This window comes from Hippocampus comes, unplaced genomic scaffold (assembly GCF_001891065.2).
Source record: "Hippocampus comes isolate QL1 unplaced genomic scaffold, H_comes_QL1_v1.1 scaffold101, whole genome shotgun sequence".
Taxonomy (NCBI): Eukaryota; Metazoa; Chordata; class Actinopteri; order Syngnathiformes; family Syngnathidae; genus Hippocampus; species Hippocampus comes.
Window position 1 is genome coordinate 372,366 of NW_017805451.1, and position 22,100 is coordinate 394,465.

Below are 22,100 nucleotides of genomic sequence, written 5' to 3' on the forward strand. Positions count from 1 at the left end.
CCCCCACTTTTTTTTTTCTATCCTGCCTCCACTTTGGGGAGTTCATCCAAGGGTGAAACCACCTTAAAAAAAAACGACTCAGATATTCTCTTTGTATGTCAAAAATATTGACACCAGCCTTGACACAGTATCCCCCAGCAGTGATGTGTTGTTTGCCAGTAGAGGTTTCATCATCTATTCTTTCTTTGCAGAGACGGAATATGTCGAAAAACCGAAACTAAAATCTGCCTTCTCAGTTGTTGTTGCCCTACTTCTCTATATGGTTCTTCATACTGACTCCAATCACATATGTCTGAAATAAATACACATACTGGTGGATGAGAGGTTGAAAAGGACTTGTAGGTGAAGTAAAAAGCCCGAAGTCATACAGTATCTCAATTTCAGCAAAAGTGCATCTATTACAGCCAGATGTCACTCAAAGAATTCTGAAAATACTTGGTTTTTAACCAAACATTTGCAATTAATAAACCAATACAGAAATGCACACTTCAAAATGATTGTCCTTAAATAAAATAAAGATAAGACTCTCATTTGATTGATGCTGTCAGAGAAATACAGTGCCAGTCTGTTCATAAATGAATGAATGTGTCTTTTCAATTTTGTGCAGCAAACAACTGGAACAACAAATAATAAAACTCACCTCATCCCAATGTCATCCTTTAAAAAACTGGTTACTGACACTGTACAGTGTATCTGGATCACCTAAATAAATAAATACATAAATATGTATCTTCTCAATGATTGCATTGAGTTAAAGTTATCCAGTTTTCTTCTCTTCATCTTGATTTATAAATTAGCTTGACATCTGGCGGCTACCTGGTGGATGCAAGCGCAGCGGAGTCCTATCATGATAAATCATTGTGTGAGACTGCCGCCTAGTGGGCAATTTTATATGACGACCTTTAAAATTTGGACCAAGCTTTCGGTTTGTCTGAGAATGAAGATGAATGAATCGTCTTAAATTTGATTTTTATGTGTTTGTGATTTGTTTATGTTTATTTGATAATCGTTTTTTATGACTTCGGTTTCGTTGTAAAAAGGTTCTACCGGTACTTAAAAAAAAAAAAAAAAAAAGCAACTTCACAGCTCAAGCATGTTCAAAATAAAAGTAGTTTTCACTGAATTTGGACAAAGAATATTCAACAAAGCCTCATACAAATGATCACAAGGCAATGGAATAAACGTGCAATGGTGACAGATGCAGCACCGGAAAACATCCATGTGCTTACGACTAAGCAAGCAATATATCCAAAATGGGAGAAGTGTATTTATTCCATATACACTATTAATGAAAACAAACGACCATATATTGGCACCATTGTTTCAGATCATAACATAATAACTTAACTGCACAAAGACAGCTGGGATAGGCTCCAGCACGCCCGCGACCCTTGTGAGGAAAAGCGGATTTGAAAATGGATTGTGATGGAATGGCTAATTGTGAACCATAAGATTATATATAAAAAAATATTTTCAAATATAAAAGAAAATGCGGGAGGGGTTTAACTGCGGCTTCACCAATTTCTGACCCCTAGCCCAGTGTAGCAAAGTACCTGTCTGGCTTCTTCCTCCATTCCAAAATGTATGAATGATTGTTTGTCTCTGCACTAGAGTATATTCACTTGAATTGAGAGGCAACCAGTGTAGGGTGGACTCTGTCTCTTGCCCAATGTCAGCTACGGTAGGCCTCAGTCCACCCGAGACCCCAACGAGTACAAGCACTATCAAAAATGGATTAATAAATAATTTCTCTAGTTTTCTAAAAGGTCTTAATTTTTCCAAAAAGAGTTATACAGGTATGTAAGCAGGCTCCAGGTGGTTCAAATGTCTTCCAGGTGGAACCGTACATGCTTGTGCTTATTTCACTCCTGGTTTGCAGGCTGGTGGGTCCTCCTGGGACATGCTTGGAGCGTCCAAGTCATGTGACCACACTCCGGCTCCTCTGAGATCTTGTGTGGAAATGTGCTCGGCAATGCGAGACGGCTCCAAGTTGATTCCTGGTAAACCCCTCATAGATAATTCCGACAGATCTGCAGGCTTTGAAGTCAGTCGACTAAAAACAGACTGAAATTCATCCGTCTGTACATTTTCTCCACCACTTATCTTGTGTCACAGTGAAGCTGGAGTTGAGCCCATCTGATTTCGGGTGAGAGGCGGTTTACACCCTGGACTGATCACACCTGTCAGTCACAGGGCTGACATGTAAAGATAGTTAGCCATTCACACTTGCGTTCACAAGTCTGAGACTTCAATGAACCTAATATATGTTTAGGACCGTGGGTGGATGGATTGAAACCTAAAACCTTGCCGTGAGGGCGACTGTGTGAACAACTATTCCACTGCGCTTAACAACACACTTTGTTTTATTGTGAGTGATGCACTGGTGCCAGAGTGAGAGAATTTCTGTTTAGTTAGTTGTTTTCAGTAGCTGTGATGCTCGAATTGAACACTAGATGTCCCTCAATCCCCAAATAACATTTTAGTCAAATGAGCTTTGGAAACTTCTACTGTATATTTATTGAATGTTCAGGGCTGAACAGAAGTGAACAAAGTCAGCACACATCTGTAGTGACACACATGACCAGTATGGAGTGAGGATGCACAAGAAATGTCAAGTCTCATTCAGATAAATGTTCACTTTTCACCGTGTTTCTATCACAAGTTAAGCCATTTAAACCACACGCAGCATTACATAGCACAAATACATTGTGAAGTGATCATTCTTACTGTCATGTATTTTACGATCATAGAAGTTAAAGTCAATCTTGAAAGGGTCCAAATATACTATTGAATCATAAGTCTGTAAAAGTCAGTCTGTAAAAGGATTTAATAACTATTATGTTGTCCTTTTAAGACTGTTTAAACTAGATCAGATTTCATTTCCATAACTATGGGCAGAAATGGTACGTAACAATCCACTCAACCGATTAGCCTGTTGAGGATCACGGGGCTTTCGTCTCCCCGAGCTGACGTCCAGTAAATTGTTGCAAACCACTGGACAACTATGCTGCTGGCATACAAACTATTTGAGAGGATATTGTCCATTTCAAAGAACCGCACAGGCGCCTGAATGTCATATTTCAAATCTTCATGGCCGTGTTCATCCTAATGAATCCAAATAGAGTCAACATTGACTGTGCAGATTCTGCAACTTGTGCCATAACGTCAACATTTCTTTCGGACTGCGCCTGTGAACAAGCAGCACGGATTTATAAGCGCAGGGATTTTCCCTGTCTGTCTCTGGGAGATCAAATGTTAAAAAACCTGGGTGGTGACTTGGGGCGAGCCCGAGTCTTAGCAGGCACATTCCCAGGTAAACATCGTCGATTGGGAAAAGACAAACCCTCTGGGACACTTCTTTTAGTCGAAATGCAAGTGAGCGAGAGTACACCACCCCTCCTCCTCCAGCATATGTTGGGTAGGCACCTTTGTAGAAACTTTCTGGTATGTAGTATTTAGTAGATGGATCCCGGTTGGGCACTGCATTATTAATGACATCTCCCACAAACAAATCCATGTGAGGTTCATCTGGAATGGTCCGCCGCTGTTTGTGTTCTTCCCACCGCTTGTTTAAGTAAGTGAGAAGAGCACCAGTTCGGACAAAGACATCATCGTCCCCCTTAAAGATAAATACAGCTGTGGGGCAGTATTGCTGGAGCCAATGCCAGAACAGCAAGTCCTTCAGGGTCAGGTTAAAGAAAGAGTCCCTAAAATCCCACTGGAGGATGTCCCCGTATTTTTGGTTCTCGAGGTCCAGAAAGTTTTTCAGGTCCGGGTGAGGTCCTGTACTGGAGTCCTGCCTTCCAAGCAGAAACACAGTACGCACAAATCCGCCTTTCTTCTCGAACTCCCCTGTCACAAACCCACTGCGCCCCCATGTTTCACGGATGGCTTGCCTGTTTTCAAAGTTCCCCACTTGAGATTTGATGGCTATGAGGAGCATTGGATAGTCAAGACTTGATTTCGTCCCTTTCCTTTTGCACATAGTGGGTTGATTGATAAGGATTGGATAACTCCTGCAATGCATTGATCTGACAAATGTTCTCATCTCTTCTGGAATACTGTTGACATCATACAGATGAGGGTCTGAACACATGCGTGACACACAAGCATTGAGACATCTATTCCTAATATGACTTGAACTTTTTGCTTTGGGCTCCCTCAATGTCCCAGTCGCATTTCCTCGTAATATTGGATTGTAATGACGGTCCAAGGAGTGCTGCAACTGGTTCCACAGCGCATTGTGCTCCAGATGAAGGTTCCAGAAGGGGCTAAGGGGATGAGAGGCCAAGGCACCCGAGTTTGCTGAAATCCCTGGAGCAATGTAGTGAATGGTCATTTTCGGGGGAGCGTAGGAGATGGTGACGAATATGGTCACCATGATATAAATCAGAAGATGGCCTGTCATCATGCAAGGCAGCAAGCACATGCAAAGCAGCCTCCCGTTGCACTTGCAGCATTTGCCCATTGCGTGTGGTGAAATCAGGCACACACCTGTACACAAAACAAATATCAATATTTATATACGTTATGTAAAAATGAACAAAGATGCTTCAAATTACCCTACTTTCTGAATGAAGGGATACCACTGCAGTAGCATGTTTATAACTAGCACTGCAGTCAACACCCAGGAGTTTTTGTCACTCTGGTGATGGCCCAGTGAGATTTATTAACTCAGTGCATCAGTCTTTACCTGCCTGAAGCGACATGAAAACGAACATCGCAGCTTACACAATATCGAACTATGTTCTACATTCGTTTCAAATATTTTGTCTCTGTCTAACAGTTACTTCAGTTAAATGTGACCTGACCTCTGTTTACAATCAGTAAAATGGCTTCTCTGCTCAGCTATTTTGAAGATAGCACAGCAATAATCATCTTCATGACCTGTTGTAAAAACGAGGATTGACTGCATCAAATCTAAAAGACAAAAGACATTTCATACCTCATTGACATAAATAAAGTACATGGAAATTAAAAGGAGAAAGACGGAAGATAAATCATGCAAATACTTACAAAAAAAAAACCCAAAACAAAACAAAATTCTAAAATAGGTAACGTCGACAGAGAGTCAATGAGGTAAAGAGTCCATCTTGTGATGCACCATTATTCCCGTCTGGTAAAGCATCCCTGATGTCGATGATGATGTAAAATTAAGAAAGGGAAAAAAACCCCTCTAAAATCAACCGGTCCTTGGCATCTCCGCTTCTGAGCAACAAGTCTCAGGTGAAACAGAAAAAGTACTGCGCATGCGCGTATTTTCGCCCCCAACACGCAAGCCTATATTAAGGTAAATTTCCATGCTTAGGTTAAAACCAGGAAGCAGCTCACCTGAACTGCGAATTCCTTGAGGAATTGATTTGCATGCAGGTGCTGCCGGTGTAATACTGTTCTGCATTTGCATGATGCCACCAAATTATCTATGAAAAGTTTCACTTCCCTTTTAAAGTAATAAGAATAAGACTAAGAATAAGAATATTAAATAAGAATAAGAACAAGAATAAGAATAAGAATAAGAATAAGAATAAGAATAAGAATAAGAATAAAAGAATAGCAGGGCAATTAAGGTGAACTCGTCAACGTCACAATAGTATAGAACTGACATTGGCTTCCACCAATAGAAATATGTCTGGCAACGAAGTCCTTGCCTGAACCAATAAATTCAGCCAATGAAAAGAGAGAAAAGGCGGAGTAAATGTGGTTCAGGTTTATGTGGGTACTAGCTGTTAGTTCAGTTTGGTTGAGCTTTGAATGAGGAGCCATCGTTTCGATTGTTCGGTGGTCGCATACCGACTTGAAAGACTCGCTGGACCAATTTAAAATGAAAAAGCTGGATATATTGACGGGTACTTAAGTGACCACCCGGCACTCTTTCGCCTCGTCAGTCGGTAAGCATGCCTTAAATACTTACTAACATTTGCAGTGGACAAAAACATGCAGCAGACCTGATTATGTCTGTCGGACAAAGTAGCAAGCTTGCTAGCAATTTTTTTTCGCACTCGCTTTTGAAGCCGATGGGAGGAGGAGGAGAAAAAGAAGGACACATTCTAAGACAAAGAACCTCGAATTCATGCACCGTATTGGGACTTTAAAATCATGCCAGAATTGGCCTCGCTTTTTTTTCTCTTTCTCAAAGTCGAGACCGAGCTGTTTGCGGCGGAGCTTATTAGCTTATTCTTCCGACCGCGTGAGTGCTTGTGTGTGTTTTTGTGCATGCGTGTTTATATTGTGGGCAGTTGTAGAGAAGAAGTGGTATAAACAGACCGTTTCTCACAGTGAGATTTGATTTTACAGACAAAATAAAGGCCGCTTATCTTGTCCACAAGGCCCTGCTGGTCGCGATTAGCATTTCATTCTGACATTTTAGCCGTATCAACACGGTTTGAGCTTTTTGTTGTGCCGTTCACAAAAACACTCCGTATGTCATTTGGAAGGTTCGTCTTTCTCACAACACAAGGTTTTGTCCCACCATTGTTGCTTGCCCTTGGTGGTTTTTAAACCGATTCCTGCGTAAGATGTTGATAAATTCCGTAATTAATAGGAAAATAAGTTTCGATATGTTCATTCTGCAGCTGCTTGGCGGTTTTTCGCTCTCCCTTTGTCTGGCATTAAACAAGTCCCCCAAGGAGCAATTATTGATGTAAATCCCGAGCTTTAAATGTTTGTAAAGTGTTAATTTCTGTCACTCTCTTTATTTGTCAGCACTAAACCATTCAAGCAAATTCTTCGAAAGAGCTCTGACTTTCAGAGGAAGACTCCGAAGTGATGATCCCTTCTTTCCTGTTGACAACGTGCCGTTCTCTTTTGGATTTTAAACCCCAATGATCCACTATGTTCTTCTGTAAATTTGACATTGGTATCGTTTTGGTCCGATGGTCAACTTTCTCTCACTGCCGTGCAGCGGAATTGATCTTGCTGTTTGAATGAGCGATATAATCGGATGAGGTTACACGTGAAGGTCACAGAGCACGACGATACATGGTGTGTGTGTGTGTGTGTGTGTGTGGGGGGGGGGGCACATTTCGACTATTTTCAGTGCTGCCTTTCTCATGGATTTCACAAGTAAACATGCCAGTACTGCTGCCATCGGAGCATTCATGCGCACGCTGACAACATTGTTGATGGCCCTTCTTTATATGGGGACATATTATGGAAAAATGTACTTTTTCATTGCCTAAATGCAATTACAGTGGGCCCCCTGCGGTATTGACAGGTGATAGAAAACAAGCCCGACTGGAAATTTTGTAATAATTGCTATACGATTGAACGCCAGATGAGGTCAGCTGAGTCAGTGAAGAAAAAAAAAAACAAATATGTGCAGGTCTCCTACAAATTACAACAGTTGTTACATTCAGTGCTACAGGGAGTTGTGTTGTTATTATGTTTAATTTGTCCCTGACATAAAAAAAAAAGTGAGTGAACTGATGTACTGTGCTGAAAAGATATCAATGACGTCAAGGCTTAATTGACTTTGATTGAACGTTCACATTATCGTCAGTTAACTACAAAAAAAAAGTTGTTTTTCAGTCCCTAATGATTGATGTTAATTGACTTTGATTGAACGTTCACATTATAGTCAGTTAACTACAAAAAAAAAAAGTTGTTTTTCAGTCCCTAATGATTGATGTTTGAGTGATGGAATCGGGCACATTCTGGGTTATATCGTTGCTGGAGGAATGGAACTTTGTAAAGAGATGGCCTGCTGTTTTCTTTCTTATTGTGGGCGTGTTGATGTTGGGGGTGGTTTGGTGTTTGGCTGGATGCACGGAGCCGCTCATTAATTGGCAAATGTAATTCATCAGCTTTGTGATGAAGTGCTGACCTCACAACGGGGAAATTGATGCATGCTGTTTTCATCCGAGCTTCTTTTTTTTTTGGGGGGGGGACTCGGGTTTCCACTCAAACCCCACACAGCCCCCTTGCTCCGACCCTGGTTGTCGTGGGCTCAAAATCTGAACTTGCCACTGTGCAAGAGACACAAACCTGGAAGTGTGGAGATTTCATTGCACCCTGCACAGATTCAAGATGCCCTGAGCATGATGTAGCAAAGCGACCCCAAAACGTACCCGTGCTTCTTATGTTTCACAGTAGATAATAGGTAGCAGCGTTCTTTTATGTGCTTTATTTTTGCATCCGTAAACTGAGCTGAGCACCAGCTTTGTCTCATCTGTTCAAAGGACATTCTCCCAGAAGCTTTGTGGCTTGTCAATATTCATCTTGACAAATTCCAGTCTCATCGTGGTCGAATTGTTTTAGACGCCAGTGTGGTATTTTTTTTTTTCTTTAATCGAACAATAAGAGCGCGTTTTCTCCACACGTGCAAAAAGTTAACCGTGGCACCACGTTTGACCCTGCAGCCGGCCCAGGTTTAATGCGGTCTGACACTGCTCAGCTTTAGCAAGAGAAGGTTAACTCTGGTTTTGATAATGGGATCGGTACCTTTGTATGAGATTAGTGTTTGATTAGTATCAGCATCAGCGCAGAAGATTTGTCACCTCTGTTAAGATGGATTAGGTTTTAGAGGCTGACCTAGTAACCGAAAGCTACCCTGTATTGACACAATTTATTTGATCGTAACAAACCAACCGGCCTGTGCACAAATCATGACAGTTGCCGGTATACATTCATGAGTCTCTTCATCACTGTAATTTTTTTTTAACATTTCTGTATCTTTGTCCCCTTCTGTGTTTTAGGTTTAGTTGGATGCTCCGTTTTCTGCTCCACCACATTTGCACATTCCATCTAATATTTTCTAATAGTTATATTTTCTGGCCTTTTTCACAAACCCTAATGACTTAGATTGGACTATTAGACAAAATAGATTCGGTCGTTGTCCTTTTATTTCCAGAAGGATTTTAGAAATACAGGCTAACGGTTTTAAATCCCTCTCCCCCTCCCTTGTTCCCTTTACATCAGATTAAGAGGCTAACTCAAAACACTCACGTACACAACGTACATACAACATGTCCTCCATACTACCCTTCACTCCCCCGGTGGTGAAGCGGCTGCTGGGGTGGAAGAAGACTCCGGCAGGAGGCGGAGGAGCAGGAGGTGGCATCGGAGGAGTCGGGGAGCAAAATGGAGGCGGACAGGAGGAGAAATGGTGTGAAAAAGCTGTCAAGAGCCTGGTGAAGAAGCTGAAGAAGACGGGGCAGCTGGATGAGCTGGAAAAAGCCATCAGCACGCAGAACAGCAACACAAAGTGTGTCACCATACCCAGGTGAGATGGGAACACACACATATAACACACACATGCAAACGCTGTTATAGTTGTGCTCAAAACATGGCCAAGTGTCACTGAGGATAAGTCGAAACAGTTCCTGACAAAGTCAAACACCCGTAAATTGATAACACTTGAACTGGAGTTCAACCAAATTACATCTAGCGTAAAAAAAATCTGTAGTTTTTTTTTTTTTTTTTTTAAAGGAAGGCTGAAGCATTAGCTGACAGAATCACTGCGCATACACCGACTTTTTCCCTTCCATTCTAGTAAGATGGAACTCATCAATGAACCGACTGGCCACACAGCATTCATAACGTGTCGTCAAACTCATGTCCCAACACCACAGACTTGCAAGAAAAACAAAAAGTTGTGCAACCAAAGTCCACTTCTTCATTCAGGTCACACAGGTTAACCTTAAAGAAGAAGTGAAACCGGGGTGCAGGAAACCAAAAATCTCAGACGTGAAACCATCATGCTTCCATTGTTGACATCGTTTGATTTAATAGTGCACATTTGCTGAAGGTGTAGAGATAGTTTTTGTCTTTCCAGCTGGTAATGTTTAGGCCAAGCATACAGATTTGAACCACACGAGTCGAAAAGTCAAATGCCTCCAGGTCACACAAATTGGAATTCAACCACATTTTTTTCCCCCCGCGTGGCCCTAATAACATCACTCAAGACTAGGGGTGTAACGATTTATGTATGTCTCGGTTCAGAGATCTTAATTTGGTTCATAAAGGTATACGACGAATGCGCCTGAGTTCCGTGCAGTACCTGCACTTAAAAAAAAAAAAAAAGGTAGATAGCAAACCGTGACTTCGATAAATCATTTCCTTGAGGTCATTTGTTATTTGTAAAGTGCTTGCATTGTTTCAGAGCTGCAATGGTATATTTCATTTTTACCTTCCAGTGTTTCTCGAACCTGCCTTGTGAAACCTTATCATAATTGGGCCTGAACAGTGTCAGGCAAGCTCGACTCGGAACAGACGATTATTAACGTCTATCACTGCTGAGTGCTGAGTCTCTAGTACAGGGGGATAATTGGGCTGCTCGCAGTGACATTTCATGTTTGTAATTGCACTTTAATGGCCGCGCAACCCTTCGCCTTCACTCTTGGAATTATTTGCGCCTCGCTTATGAAGTGATTTAGACGGTATGTAAAGACTCCAATAGCAGCAAGGTGAATGGACAGAAGAGATTATTTTTATTTGGGCAAAGATACTCAAGGGCCAAACCTCTTATGGTTCTTCACCAGAGGAATGTGAGAGTGATAACTGAAGTGTTGCTGATAAGGTGTTGGTGCTTTTCAGATTCCTGGTGTGTTCGGTCTTAGATGTAGATTCAAAAAAAAAAAATGTTTTTGATCGCCTATTATGCTTCACGGTATGATGTTTGATCCAAATGCTGTAACTGTTATCACATCTCAGTTGGTATTGTAGGCCGCATTTCGTTTCCATTATTGCACAGCTACTTTGACGATACTTAAGCACCGTATTCGCTTCTGCTAAGTATTGTTTTTTTTTTTTTTTAAACTTGTGATTCATCTCGCCACAGAGAACTTTCAGATGTGGGTGCGTGTGGCGTAACGCCGGCAGCAAACGAGTGTAGATTTCTGTCAGAACGGAAAAAAAAAGCCGCGCAGCGAGTGTGTAAAAGATCACAAGAATGGGTGGGATCCTTAACTATTGGTAGTCCAAGTTTCACTGGTTTGCATGCAAACAAAAACAAAAAGGATGGTGGTTAGTCGTGTCTGCATGCATGTGTTGCAGCATCAGTCATAAGCCATACACAGTACTTTTCCACCAATTGTCTTATGTTGTTGTATTTTTTTTATGTGGGTGGTCTCGTCTTCCTCTTGACATTTTGAACAGTCATTTGCATTTCTTTTTCTTTTTTCATGTCTTTTTTTCTTTTTTCTTTTTTTTTAGAGTGTAGTGATTGTTGTGTGTGCAACAAAATAAAGTTGCCCACATGTCAATCAGAACAAAAACAAGATACATGCATTTTAAATTATGTATGTGATCTTGTGTTAGCAGATTTTGCAGGACCTGTACATGAGAACAAGTAATGTTAGCTTTGAGAGGATGACATTTGACAATCGTTCAAAACGGTTTGCTCACTAGATTTCTGAACCGAAAGATAATTGTGCTTTTGTTGAAGCAGACAAAACGAAACGATTTATTTTCTTATCCTGTAATTTTTCTAAAAGAAAATATACTCTGCTTTACTTTCTGTCAAAGTCGGATTTGTTTCTTGATTGCTACAGCTAGCCTCTGATAGTTATAATTTAGGGGGTATTTTATTTTCTGACTCGATTTTGAACAAGAGACCAACTGTTTACGCATCTGTAATTTCATCCCACTTATTTGGAATGGAACATCACACATTTATTGTCTGTTTGCTTTTATTTTTGTCATTTTTTTGCTCATTTCCTGTGTGTGTGTGTGTGTGTTTGTGTCCGTGTGTGTGTGTGTGTGTGTGCGTGCGCGCGCACCTGTCTTGTGTGTATGCACGCATGTGTGTGTCTATAGCAATTGCTCAGATCTATGGGGTCTAGGGTCAGGCCACATGATAGAGCAGTGGGACTCTTCAGGCATGTACGGATACCCTGACCATAACAGGTGAATACACTCGCACAAATTCTGCATTATTGGGGGGGAAACGTGCTTTAAAACCAACCGTGCCATACTGTTATGGCCTTTCAATTAGAAAGACCTCAGTAATTATTAAATTTTTATGTATAAGTATATAAGTAATAGCTACACATTGAACTCATGGAACTCATTTGGTCCGGCTTCCGTAGGTTCATCCTTGTTCTGTACATTACAATTTTAAAAAATGACATCTGTTAAAGACATCGGCTCTCCAAATGCTCTCAGGTCGCTGGATGGCCGTCTTCAGGTGTCTCATCGTAAAGGCTTGCCACACGTCATCTATTGTCGCCTATGGAGATGGCCCGACCTCCACAGCCACCATGAGCTGCGTGCCATTGACAACTGTCAGTATGCCTTCAACCTCAAGAAGGATGAAGTGTGTGTCAACCCTTATCATTACCAGAGGGTGGAGACGCCGGGTAATGATCTCTTTGGAGTCCATTTTAAATACAGGACGGTATATACTGCTGGCGCTCATCATCAGGCTGCCATCTGCATAATTCATTAAAGGCCAATGAAAAGTTATGGATTTTATTGGTGCTGCGTAAGACCGACAGTTGCATGAAAAAAAAAAAGCCAGAATAGTTGCAGTTTTTGTCTTTTTTTTTTCTCCACAGTGCTGCCACCAGTTTTGGTGCCCCGCCATACAGAGATTCTGACGGAGCTTCCGCCTTTAGATGACTTTACAAACTCTATCCCTGAAAACACCAATTTCCCAGCCGGCATAGATCCTCCTAATAACTACATACCAGGTCTGTAAGCAGGGTAACCCTTTTTGGATTAAACATGGTTCTTGCTCAAGGTATTCATTTTATAATAGCGATGTGGATCAAAATCAAACTGGCAAAACCACCAAAGGACTTGACTTTTGAGTCCCACTCTGACTGAACGATAGCTTTGTACTGAACTTTCAGCCTAACTTTTTAAATGTCCAAAAATCCCCCAAAAAGGTTTTTCAGTTTCAAAACGATTTGTAGCTGAAAAATCGTCAGACATAGGCACACCGACAGTTGTTACAAAGCACAAAAAAAGATGTAAAAAGAATGAAAGACACCGCAGTAACTGTCTTTCAGTTCATCTGTTTGTATTTTGAAGTTAATCGCCCAACCTACCTTTGAAAAACTTAGCAGCAAGATGTTTATCTGTAGCGTATGCTAGCGTCCAGTCATGAATGGATTTACATATTTCTTTATGCATCATGCTTTGACAGAGACTCCCCCACCTGGCTACATTAGTGAAGATGGCGAGGCTAGCGACCAGCAGATGAATCAAAGTATGGAATCAGGTAAGCTCGTTTTGTTGGGTCGAGTCTGTGGGGGGGGGGGGTGTCTGTTTTTCAAAATTGTACTTACCTATTATTGTATTAACAAGCGTGTGCGTGTGTTGTGCTAGGCTCACCAGCAGAATTGTCACCCAACACATTGTCACCTGTCAGTCATGGCCTGGGTAAATGTCTTTATCTTTCTTTATTGATTTCCTTCTGTTGTGTTGGGAGTTTCAAGCAAAAGCTAAATTGAATTTCCCCTCTGGGGATCAATAAAAGATGATCCTATTTGTTGGAGCTGAAAATATTCCAAGTCATAATGGAAACAATAAACTTTTTTTTTTTTTTTTTTTAGCTTGTTCCATTTCAAGGGGTAGAGAAAAGCTTTTTAGAATATATTCAGTTGTATTGTAGTTACACGTAGTTGGAATGAGAAACACCAATTCCCAAATGAAATATATTTTTATGACGCGCTTTTCCCAACAGACCTTCAGCCAGTAACCTACAGTGAACCAGCTTTCTGGTGCTCGATAGCCTACTATGAGCTCAACCAGCGTGTTGGAGAAACATTCCATGCTTCGCAGCCTTCTCTGACTGTGGATGGCTTCACCGACCCCTCCAACTCTGAACGCTTTTGCCTTGGGCTTCTCAGCAACGTCAACAGGAACGCGACTGTTGAAATGACACGGAGGCATATAGGTAGGCATGCTTCGGTTCTGATGACCAAAGCTGGGAAATACCGGTACTTGGAATTCTATACTAGAAATAGGGTGAAGTATTCTGAAGTTCTAAACACAATACATATGGGTCCATACCCCCAAAAAGTACAGAGTTCGGTTCTCATTCCTAATTAGCAAGCACAATGACCAGTTTGAATGTCGCAAACGATTAGTTTATACGGTCTACCGTTTTCCCTGCAGGTCGTGGAGTGAGGTTGTATTACATTGGAGGAGAGGTGTTTGCCGAGTGCCTCAGTGACAGTGCCATTTTTGTCCAGAGCCCCAACTGCAACCAGCGATACGGGTGGCACCCTGCCACCGTCTGCAAGATACCTCCAGGTTTTTACTCCTTTTTTTTCCTACGATATCAGGCCAAACCTGTCTTAACTTTGCCATTCCAGTGCTTCCGTAACTTTTCACACCAACTCCCAGTACAAAAAATTTATAGCTCTCCTCACACCAGCAATAATGACTGACATTAAAATACAGCAAGGGGAGGAGCTAACTTAGCAGTCAACGTGTTTTCACTGGCCCTTGTAAACATCGCTGAACAGAACCAACACATTGGCTCAGTTATGTACATGGCTTCCAGATCATCCCCAACTAGACTAATGCTAGAGTCTTTCTGAATAAAACCGTCCTCTTTACCAAACTCAACTTAATAGATTTTTGTCACTTGTTCAATAATTCTCATAAAACTGTTGTCCTCTCAGAAGAAAAAAAGCAAAACACATACACAGACATTTCATAACCAAGGTAACTTAATGTAAAAGTACAACCTTTAAATACGAAACAACGAGACATTTAAAAACAAAGCTCTCAAATAAAAGCTCGCTTGCTAAAAGAACATACAGTGTAAGGGGGAAAAAAAAACTTTTGAAGAGCTCAATAGTAGCCACATGAAGAAAAAAAGCGTTATTTCACTTCACTTCTTGCCGTCCAAAATATATCTGACATTCAAAGCGGATTTTCTCTCACTAACTTTTCCCCCCTATACTGAATTGCTACCATAAACCACAACAAATGTGTATCCTGTCAATATCTCAAAATGACATTGAGATAATTACAAAAAGCAAAAGACAGTCTAAGTAGCAAGTTGGAGCAGAATCTGAAAAAAAAACCCATGATGTATTGTAATTACAGTTCCTTTTGGAAAAAGAAAGCCCTCAAGGAAGAGCAACTGATGTTCCCCACAACATGACTTGTTTTTCCGCAGACTCTCACCCACACAGGCTGACTAATCTGTATCCATGCAATTTTGAACATTTCATTCTTGGCAAGAGCGGCAGCGTGAAACACTGTCATTCGGCGCCGCACGTTTGTGTCGAAGGCAAAAGCAAGCGTCACATGACGGAGATGTTAGGGTCTGCGCTGTCAGTCTGTGTGAACCATCTCCATCATGCAGCACCCCCCCGACGTTTCACAGCACAGCAGTTTGTCACATCCACATTTGTTTTTGATAAAACCATGTTGCCAAATGAACTCATTTCTTCCTTTCATTGTTTTTTTGTTTGTTTGGCGATATCCCTTTGTATTTCCATCAGAATAATGTGGGTTTTTTTTTAAGGCAAAAATATAGCCACGGGTTATGTGAGGGGGGGGGGATGGTGTGCCATACATATGCAGAAACATGTTCCCGAGCAGTGCAAACCAGATGAAATCTAATCTTCAATCTTTCATTTCTAGGCTGTAATTTGAAGATTTTTAACAACCAGGAGTTTGCTGCTCTGCTGGCACAGTCCGTCAATCAGGGGTTCGAGGCGGTCTACCAGCTGACCAGGATGTGTACCATAAGGATGAGCTTCGTCAAAGGATGGGGCGCCGAGTACAGGTGTGTGCGTCACTTAACACATCCTCTATCGATGAGGATTGACCTCAAACGGTTGAGAGAAATTCATTATTTGAAGCAGTAAGAATATATCTTTCTAATCACTTATCAAAGCTACCGTGGTGTTATGTTTGCCTTTCACGATTTACAGTGGTTGGCCATTTCTAATTTAGTGGTTTGCATAGCCGGCATGCCGCCAGCGTCATTTCACGCTCAATTTCGTCTTCATATCCACTTGAATGGCAAGCATAGGGCAAATGGTTGACTACAACCTATTTGCCCTATGCTGGGACGAGTTCCCGACCCCCAAGAGAATGAAATGGGACAGAATCAGGATACAGTAACTTTTCAACTCAACTTTATTTAAAAAAAACACTTCAAAACAACTACAGTTGCATCAAGTACAAATCACGTATATGAAAACAAAGATGGTTAAAACACTCCAGTAACAACGTACAAACAGTTAGCCATAAAACAATGCTGAGACAAAAGCCAAAGAATAAAAATGTGTTTTAAAATGAGTTTGAATGATGGGGAGCTTGCCTAGCTTTAAATGGAAGGTCATCCTCAAAAGAGCGACCGGCAACGGAAAAAGCTCGATCCCTCCTCGGTACCTCCAGTTAACGACTTGGTCCGCTGACCTGATCTCAGGAACCGGGCAGGTGCGGACAGGTGGAAGAACTCGGGACAGGTAAGATGGGGCGAGTTCATTTCAAGATTAAAAGACAAGTAAAAGAATCCTAAAGTGTACAGTCAGCCATGTAACTTCTGCTGTAGTGGAACTTTTTTTTTTTTTTAATTGTGCCTACATCTTTTGTGGCCTCATTTGAGAGTCCGGCGTGTACGGCGACTCTTCGTCCAAAACCACCTGGGATAGGCTTCAGCTCCTCTGCCACCTCATGAGATAGAGAAGACAGATGAATGCTATATATCAATTCCTTCAGGAGAGACTGCACAGCACATCATGCCAGTATACTGTAACTCGCACCTTTAACATAAGCCATGTGCATCTGTGGTTGGTCTGTTGTACTCAGCTTGATTTGAAGAGTAATGCTTTGTACCGTAAACAAGGATTAAGCTGTCGCTGGCTTCTACTCCAGTGTGCCGTGCACCTGTGCAAAACCCCATTATATGCTGCTTTTGTTGTCAAATGTGCACAATCACAGGACATTTGTCCATCCGTCTGGCCGTCTAACCATCCATCCAGCAAACATCTGCTCTCTCCCCGGCCCGGTTATTGTGTTGTAACCTCCCCAGCCGCCAGACAGCACAGTCAGTGGGGGTGTTTTGCTTTGTCGTCATTGGTGGGCCTTAAGCTGCTGTGGAGCCTGTCTGGTTAGCCGTCGGTGGCCCCGCCGCTCAGGCCGACGGCGGTCGGCTCTGTTTAATCATGTGATCTTACTTTGCCAATGAATTACCGCCCACATATTTTGAAATTGTCATATGAACTGCATTCGATTTAATTCTGTGAGCGCTGAAAAGATCAGTCTGTCAGAATGCTCCAAATTGGTTGTCACTCAAGAGGTTCTCTTTTTAGTTTGGATCATTTCCGAGCGGTAATTATCAATGCGTTTGCTGTTTGTCGTTGTTGACAAGCACCCCATTCCATGTTCTTATCCTTAAGCGGTGTTTTATCTGAATGTTTTATCCCTTCAGACGTCAGACAGTCACCAGCACTCCCTGTTGGATCGAGCTGCATCTCAATGGCCCCCTCCAGTGGTTGGACAAGGTGCTGACCCAGATGGGTTCGCCCTCTGTGCGCTGCTCCAGTATGTCCTAAACAACCTCTGGCTGCCGCAGAAGACATTTTGACATTACAAACTTTCAACCAGCATCTTAAAGGCTGTACGCCATGATGGACAAAACATCATTAAGATGAGAAGAAACGCATCCAAAGGACCTCAAGGATGAGAGAAAATGAGCGTGCAGTAGTGGAATGTAAACTTCACAGTGAGCCTGTTTTATTCCTTTTTTTTTTCGTCTGTTGGATCAACCTCAGGCTGACATTCCAATCACCAAGGACCTAATAACTGAAGTCGCTCCGCATATCCAAAATGACAAAGAGTGGCGCCCGTTCACGTTTCAGGTATTTGACTTGAGGTGCTGAACCCAACTCAAGACAACAAGACGGGCTTGTTGGGGGGGAAATGGACTCTCTCGCCCACAAAGGACACCTTGCCTCCTCACTGCCTCGCGGCCACGCCACAAGCTGGATTCAGTGTTAAGAGTTTTCGTTTACACACGTTTGACTCACAAGTCCGACTGCTACTCTCTGGATTCAATGTTCAAAATCGCGTTTCTCCGTCTTCAGTGACCAAAGTACCGTTCTGTTTCTTGGTCGAGACCTTCTCTCCTCTTCTCTCAGTCTCACTGTACCTTTGAATTAATCACACTTGCCCTGTCTCCGCACAGTCCGATCCTGACGCACACCAGCTCTCACCCGATCGCATACGTGCGCTTGATCTCTGTGCGCTTGTCGAATCATTTTATTGAAGCGAGCGTTTCCCCGTCAGCGTTGACGACGGCAAGAGCAGCCAGTTGGCACACTCTTTCTCTTGCTTCCTCACTCTGTTCTATGTCATTCCATCAACTTCATTGTATCAAAAGGAGCTGTGGTAGGATATTCACGCATAAATAAACTTGCAGGAAGGAGAACATAGTCTGTGTCTCCTCCCCCAAGCTGTCAGACAGTCCAAAAATACTCTTGCATTCTGTTAGTCTCAATTATGCTTGAACTGATGCATGGGAGTAATGTATTGATAAGAATTAAGAAGAGTCCTAAATTGTGGGATGGTGGGGGCGATACATTGCCTCAACGTTATAATTGCACTGCCCCAAATTATGCACCCCTTATTCTTAGTACAAAAAAAAAAAAGTTGCCTTTAATGTAAAATACGTCAAGAAATGCTTTTAAATTGTACAGATAGGAATGTTGAAAACCCCAACAGCCTATTTTTGGAATAGTCACTATCAAGTCATTTATGTCGGTCTTAATTGGCTTATTATGGGATAGGCACTCATTTGATTTCCCGCTGAGTTCTTGTCCTCGCCGAAAAAAAGCTGGTACAACATTTGAAGAGTCCCAGCGTTTTACTCAAATCTATTCAAGCTTTAAGCATTAAACCAAGCAATTATACCGCACAGTTATTTGTGGTTTTATTCTTTGTGTTTGTATCTTAATTAAATACCTATATGCAAATAAATATGTTTAAATTTGTCACCGCTTTGCCCGATAAAATGATTAACTTACCAAGTATGCAGTATAGGATATCAAAGTGTCACTTGGCCACCCACTGAAAACTCATGAGAAATGATCGTTGTCCTGACTATCAACTTTGTATATTTCTTCACTTTCCCGAAAAAAAAAAGAGATTAGTTTGAAATGACTTTTTGTTACAAATTTGGAATCTATGAATATCAAAGACCCCTCGAAAAAAAAGGTGGTTACTTGGATCATGACTGCAAATTTCTTATGCTGTTCCAAAGACAAATTGCAAGTTTGTACAAAAAAAAAATACATCTATATTTATATTATTACTGACAAAAACCTAATGCCTACAATTTGTTCCACTCGGTGACATAAAATGTGATATTTATTTGGATCGGAAATACTCAAAGCACACCAGAATTTCGCCGCCATCCCAAAAGATAAAGAAGAGATGTTACATGTTTATTTTTTTTGTCTTAAGGTGCCGTTGTTTTAAAACCAGCAGTTGAGCAATACAGAATCACAATTTCATTCCCTGTTCTTTTTGTGAGCGTTCATATGGTGGATTCAAATTATAGTGCTGTCTTATCGAAAACATTTGAGCAACATTCATTCCGGTTTGCAGTGTTATTAAAAAAAAAAACAAACCTTTAGGTTGTGCGCGTTTATGATGGTTTCCTCATCTGCTCGTCGGGGTCAGTGTCGCTCGCGCGTGCCCCAACCATGAGCGCGTAAGCACAAAGTCAAGATCAGTGGGACACGTCGCTGTGGCGTTTGTCTCGCCACATCTTGGGTGTTACATTCCAGATTCATTGTTTATGTCGAACACCAAACTGACAAGATTCGTAAATGGTGCGTGTCAACTCAAAACGGCGACGTATACTGTATGACCATGCGGACCAAGTTGAATGAACGATTTGACTTTTTCCTTTAGGGCGGCCTTTTTCCGATGTTTTGATCCAGTTGAATTGTTTCCATTTGTATGGATCAATTGAAATCATACTCACTAGTACATAAACTGAACTAGCCCATGGCAGTTATGTTTATCGATATTTCATGTTGTTTTTAGTTTTTTTTTGTTTTTTTTTGTTTTTTTTTTTTAACCTTTTTTTTGGCAATACTTTGCTGGATTTCTCAATGCCAAGGTCAGGACATGATAAAAAGAAAATGTAGTTTCCTTCAAGTTGTCGTATCAGTGACACGTAGTGTTTTGTTCTATGCATTGACATCACATTGTATTTTCAATACATACAGTACAGTAGGTGTTTCCCCTGTTGATTAGCTTATTACCACTGTGTACATATATTGCAAGGTTCCAGCGAGCCTCTTTTTTTTTTTTTTTTCTCCCCTCCCTTTAAATGAGCATCGCCTTGTTCTGCAGTTGGCTTTTTCACTCGGGAGAACGAGCTGAGGCTTTCTGAAGGGCACATCTACACACATTCTTACTAACTAGTTTTTTTTTCTGTGAAGGACAAGTGTGGATTCCCAAATGAGCCTCTTTTTTTTTCTTCTTTAGAAAACTACTCTGCAGGGGAAAGTTGCGTCATGCCACGTGTTGTTATTGTATACTTGTTCCTTTTGTTTTTCATTATGTGCTATTTCTTTTCGATTTTTCTCCCTCTGCTTTCCACTAAAGCCTGTCCAGTTTGGCAAATAAGCTGTAAGGGTATCTGTCTTCTTCAAACACTGAACTTCATACATGTTCCAATTATGAATGAGCAACTTCTGACTATGTACACTAATAAAACTGTTATGATCCAAGTCAGAATGTGTGTTCCATGTGTTGAGTCACAGTCAGAGGGGCATTCATTTGACTCTTAGTTGGGCACTGAATTTATTTGTGTACACACTGGACTAGTTGCCATCCAATCACACAGCCAATCATCCACTCACCCATTCACATGTATGAACAATTTAGTCTTTAATTAGCATGTTTTTGGAATGTGGGAGGAAGTCCTTGCAAGCAACATGCAAGCCCCACCCATTTAATAATATAAGCTATTTATAATAATGCTCTCTAAATTGTCCCTAGGTGTGAGTGTGAGCATGAATGGCTGTTCGTCTCTGTGTGCCCTGCGATTGGCTGGCAACCGGTTCAGGGTGTCCCTCGCCTTCTGCCCGAGGACAACTGGGTTAGGTCCAGCACACCCTGCAACCCTTGTGAGGATAAGCGATCATCTGCTGTAGACTGTAAATTTCCCCAGTGTGGGACAAATAAAGTATATCTTATCTTATAAAAGACCGCTATTGCGCTATCTTGCCTGTAGGTGGCAATGATTTCACATTTTTGCCTGAGTGAAGAGATCAAACGTTTTGAAAAAAAAAAAAGAAAAATCAACGTTATCCCATTGGTACCAAAGCAAAATGACCTCGGGTTTCTCACCTGTTTAACACTCTACCCTACCCCAGGTTTCAAATGAGACTCATCATGTAAAGATCGATTGGCAAAAATTTGAACAAAGTTCAAAGTGTGCCACATTTGCATTTTCAATGTCAAGATCGCATCTTGTTTTGATCAAATCTGGAAATTAGATGGATTGCCACAATCACAAAAACTAAATGGTGTTGGGTTTATCACCTACAGGTACAGAATTTCAAAATCTACGATTCTCCAGCATATAAATGATACGTTTTATCAAATCTAATTGGCAGAAATTGAAATAAATTCGGTTTGAAATGTCCTACATAGTCATTTTGACTACAGAGGCTAAATTGGTGATTTTTGTGGCCTCCCATCACCACAAACAAAATGACGTTCAGTTAATCACCTGTTTCATATTTTGCACTTTGTGACCCATTGTCAAAAAAAATGCAAGAAAAAGACTAAAACTTTGTCTTGAAGTCGTCAAGATAACAATTTAATTTTTTTAATTCACGAAATCATTTTCTTAGTTTGTGCGCTTTGTGCTGAAATGTATTTTTTAAAAATGCTTTATGATCTTAAATGCACTGCGCATTAATCGCCGACAGGGGGTAGTAAAAGTACGCTAATGAAACAGGCCTCACCCGAGGGAAGGAAAAAAAATATCGATAATACAAGTCGTCTAATTAAGAAAAGGCATTGTACTGAATTATTGTAGTGACAATATTTTCTTTAAAACGCTTTGCATGATTGATTCACAATTACTGACTTTACGGGACTATAAGTAACATGAAAGTAAAGATTGGAATAAAATTAATTGAGGAAAGTGTTCTAATTCTTAC

At 41.2% G+C, this 22,100-nt stretch overlaps 2 protein-coding genes across 4 annotated transcripts; one reads left to right on the forward strand and one right to left on the reverse strand.

The window, feature by feature from the left end:
* Positions 1–2,538: 2,538 nt before the first annotated feature.
* Positions 2,539–4,488, reverse strand: LOC109518316 (N-acetyllactosaminide beta-1,3-N-acetylglucosaminyltransferase 2). Its single transcript, XM_019874073.1, has one exon. It carries the CDS (start codon positions 4,466–4,468, stop codon positions 3,125–3,127), a length of 1,344 nt encoding a protein of 447 aa, XP_019729632.1. The 5' UTR covers positions 4,469–4,488; the 3' UTR covers positions 2,539–3,124.
* Positions 4,489–5,724: 1,236 nt separating this feature from the next.
* On the forward strand, positions 5,725–20,657 carry smad2 (SMAD family member 2). 3 transcript variants are annotated; one of them, XM_019874070.1, is made up of 11 exons: positions 5,725–5,888; positions 8,694–9,220; positions 11,755–11,844; positions 12,103–12,296; positions 12,495–12,629; positions 13,088–13,162; positions 13,270–13,323; positions 13,628–13,840; positions 14,062–14,199; positions 15,547–15,691; positions 17,345–20,657. In XM_019874070.1, exons 2-11 carry the CDS (start codon positions 8,964–8,966, stop codon positions 17,466–17,468), a joined length of 1,425 nt encoding a protein of 474 aa, XP_019729629.1. In that variant the 5' UTR covers positions 5,725–5,888; positions 8,694–8,963; the 3' UTR covers positions 17,469–20,657. The 3 variants fall into 3 exon arrangements, with proteins under 3 accessions (XP_019729629.1, XP_019729630.1, XP_019729631.1); XM_019874071.1 differs by having other exon boundaries at positions 8,917–9,220; XM_019874072.1 differs by lacking the exon at positions 11,755–11,844.
* The last annotated feature ends 1,443 nt before the right edge of the window (positions 20,658–22,100 follow it).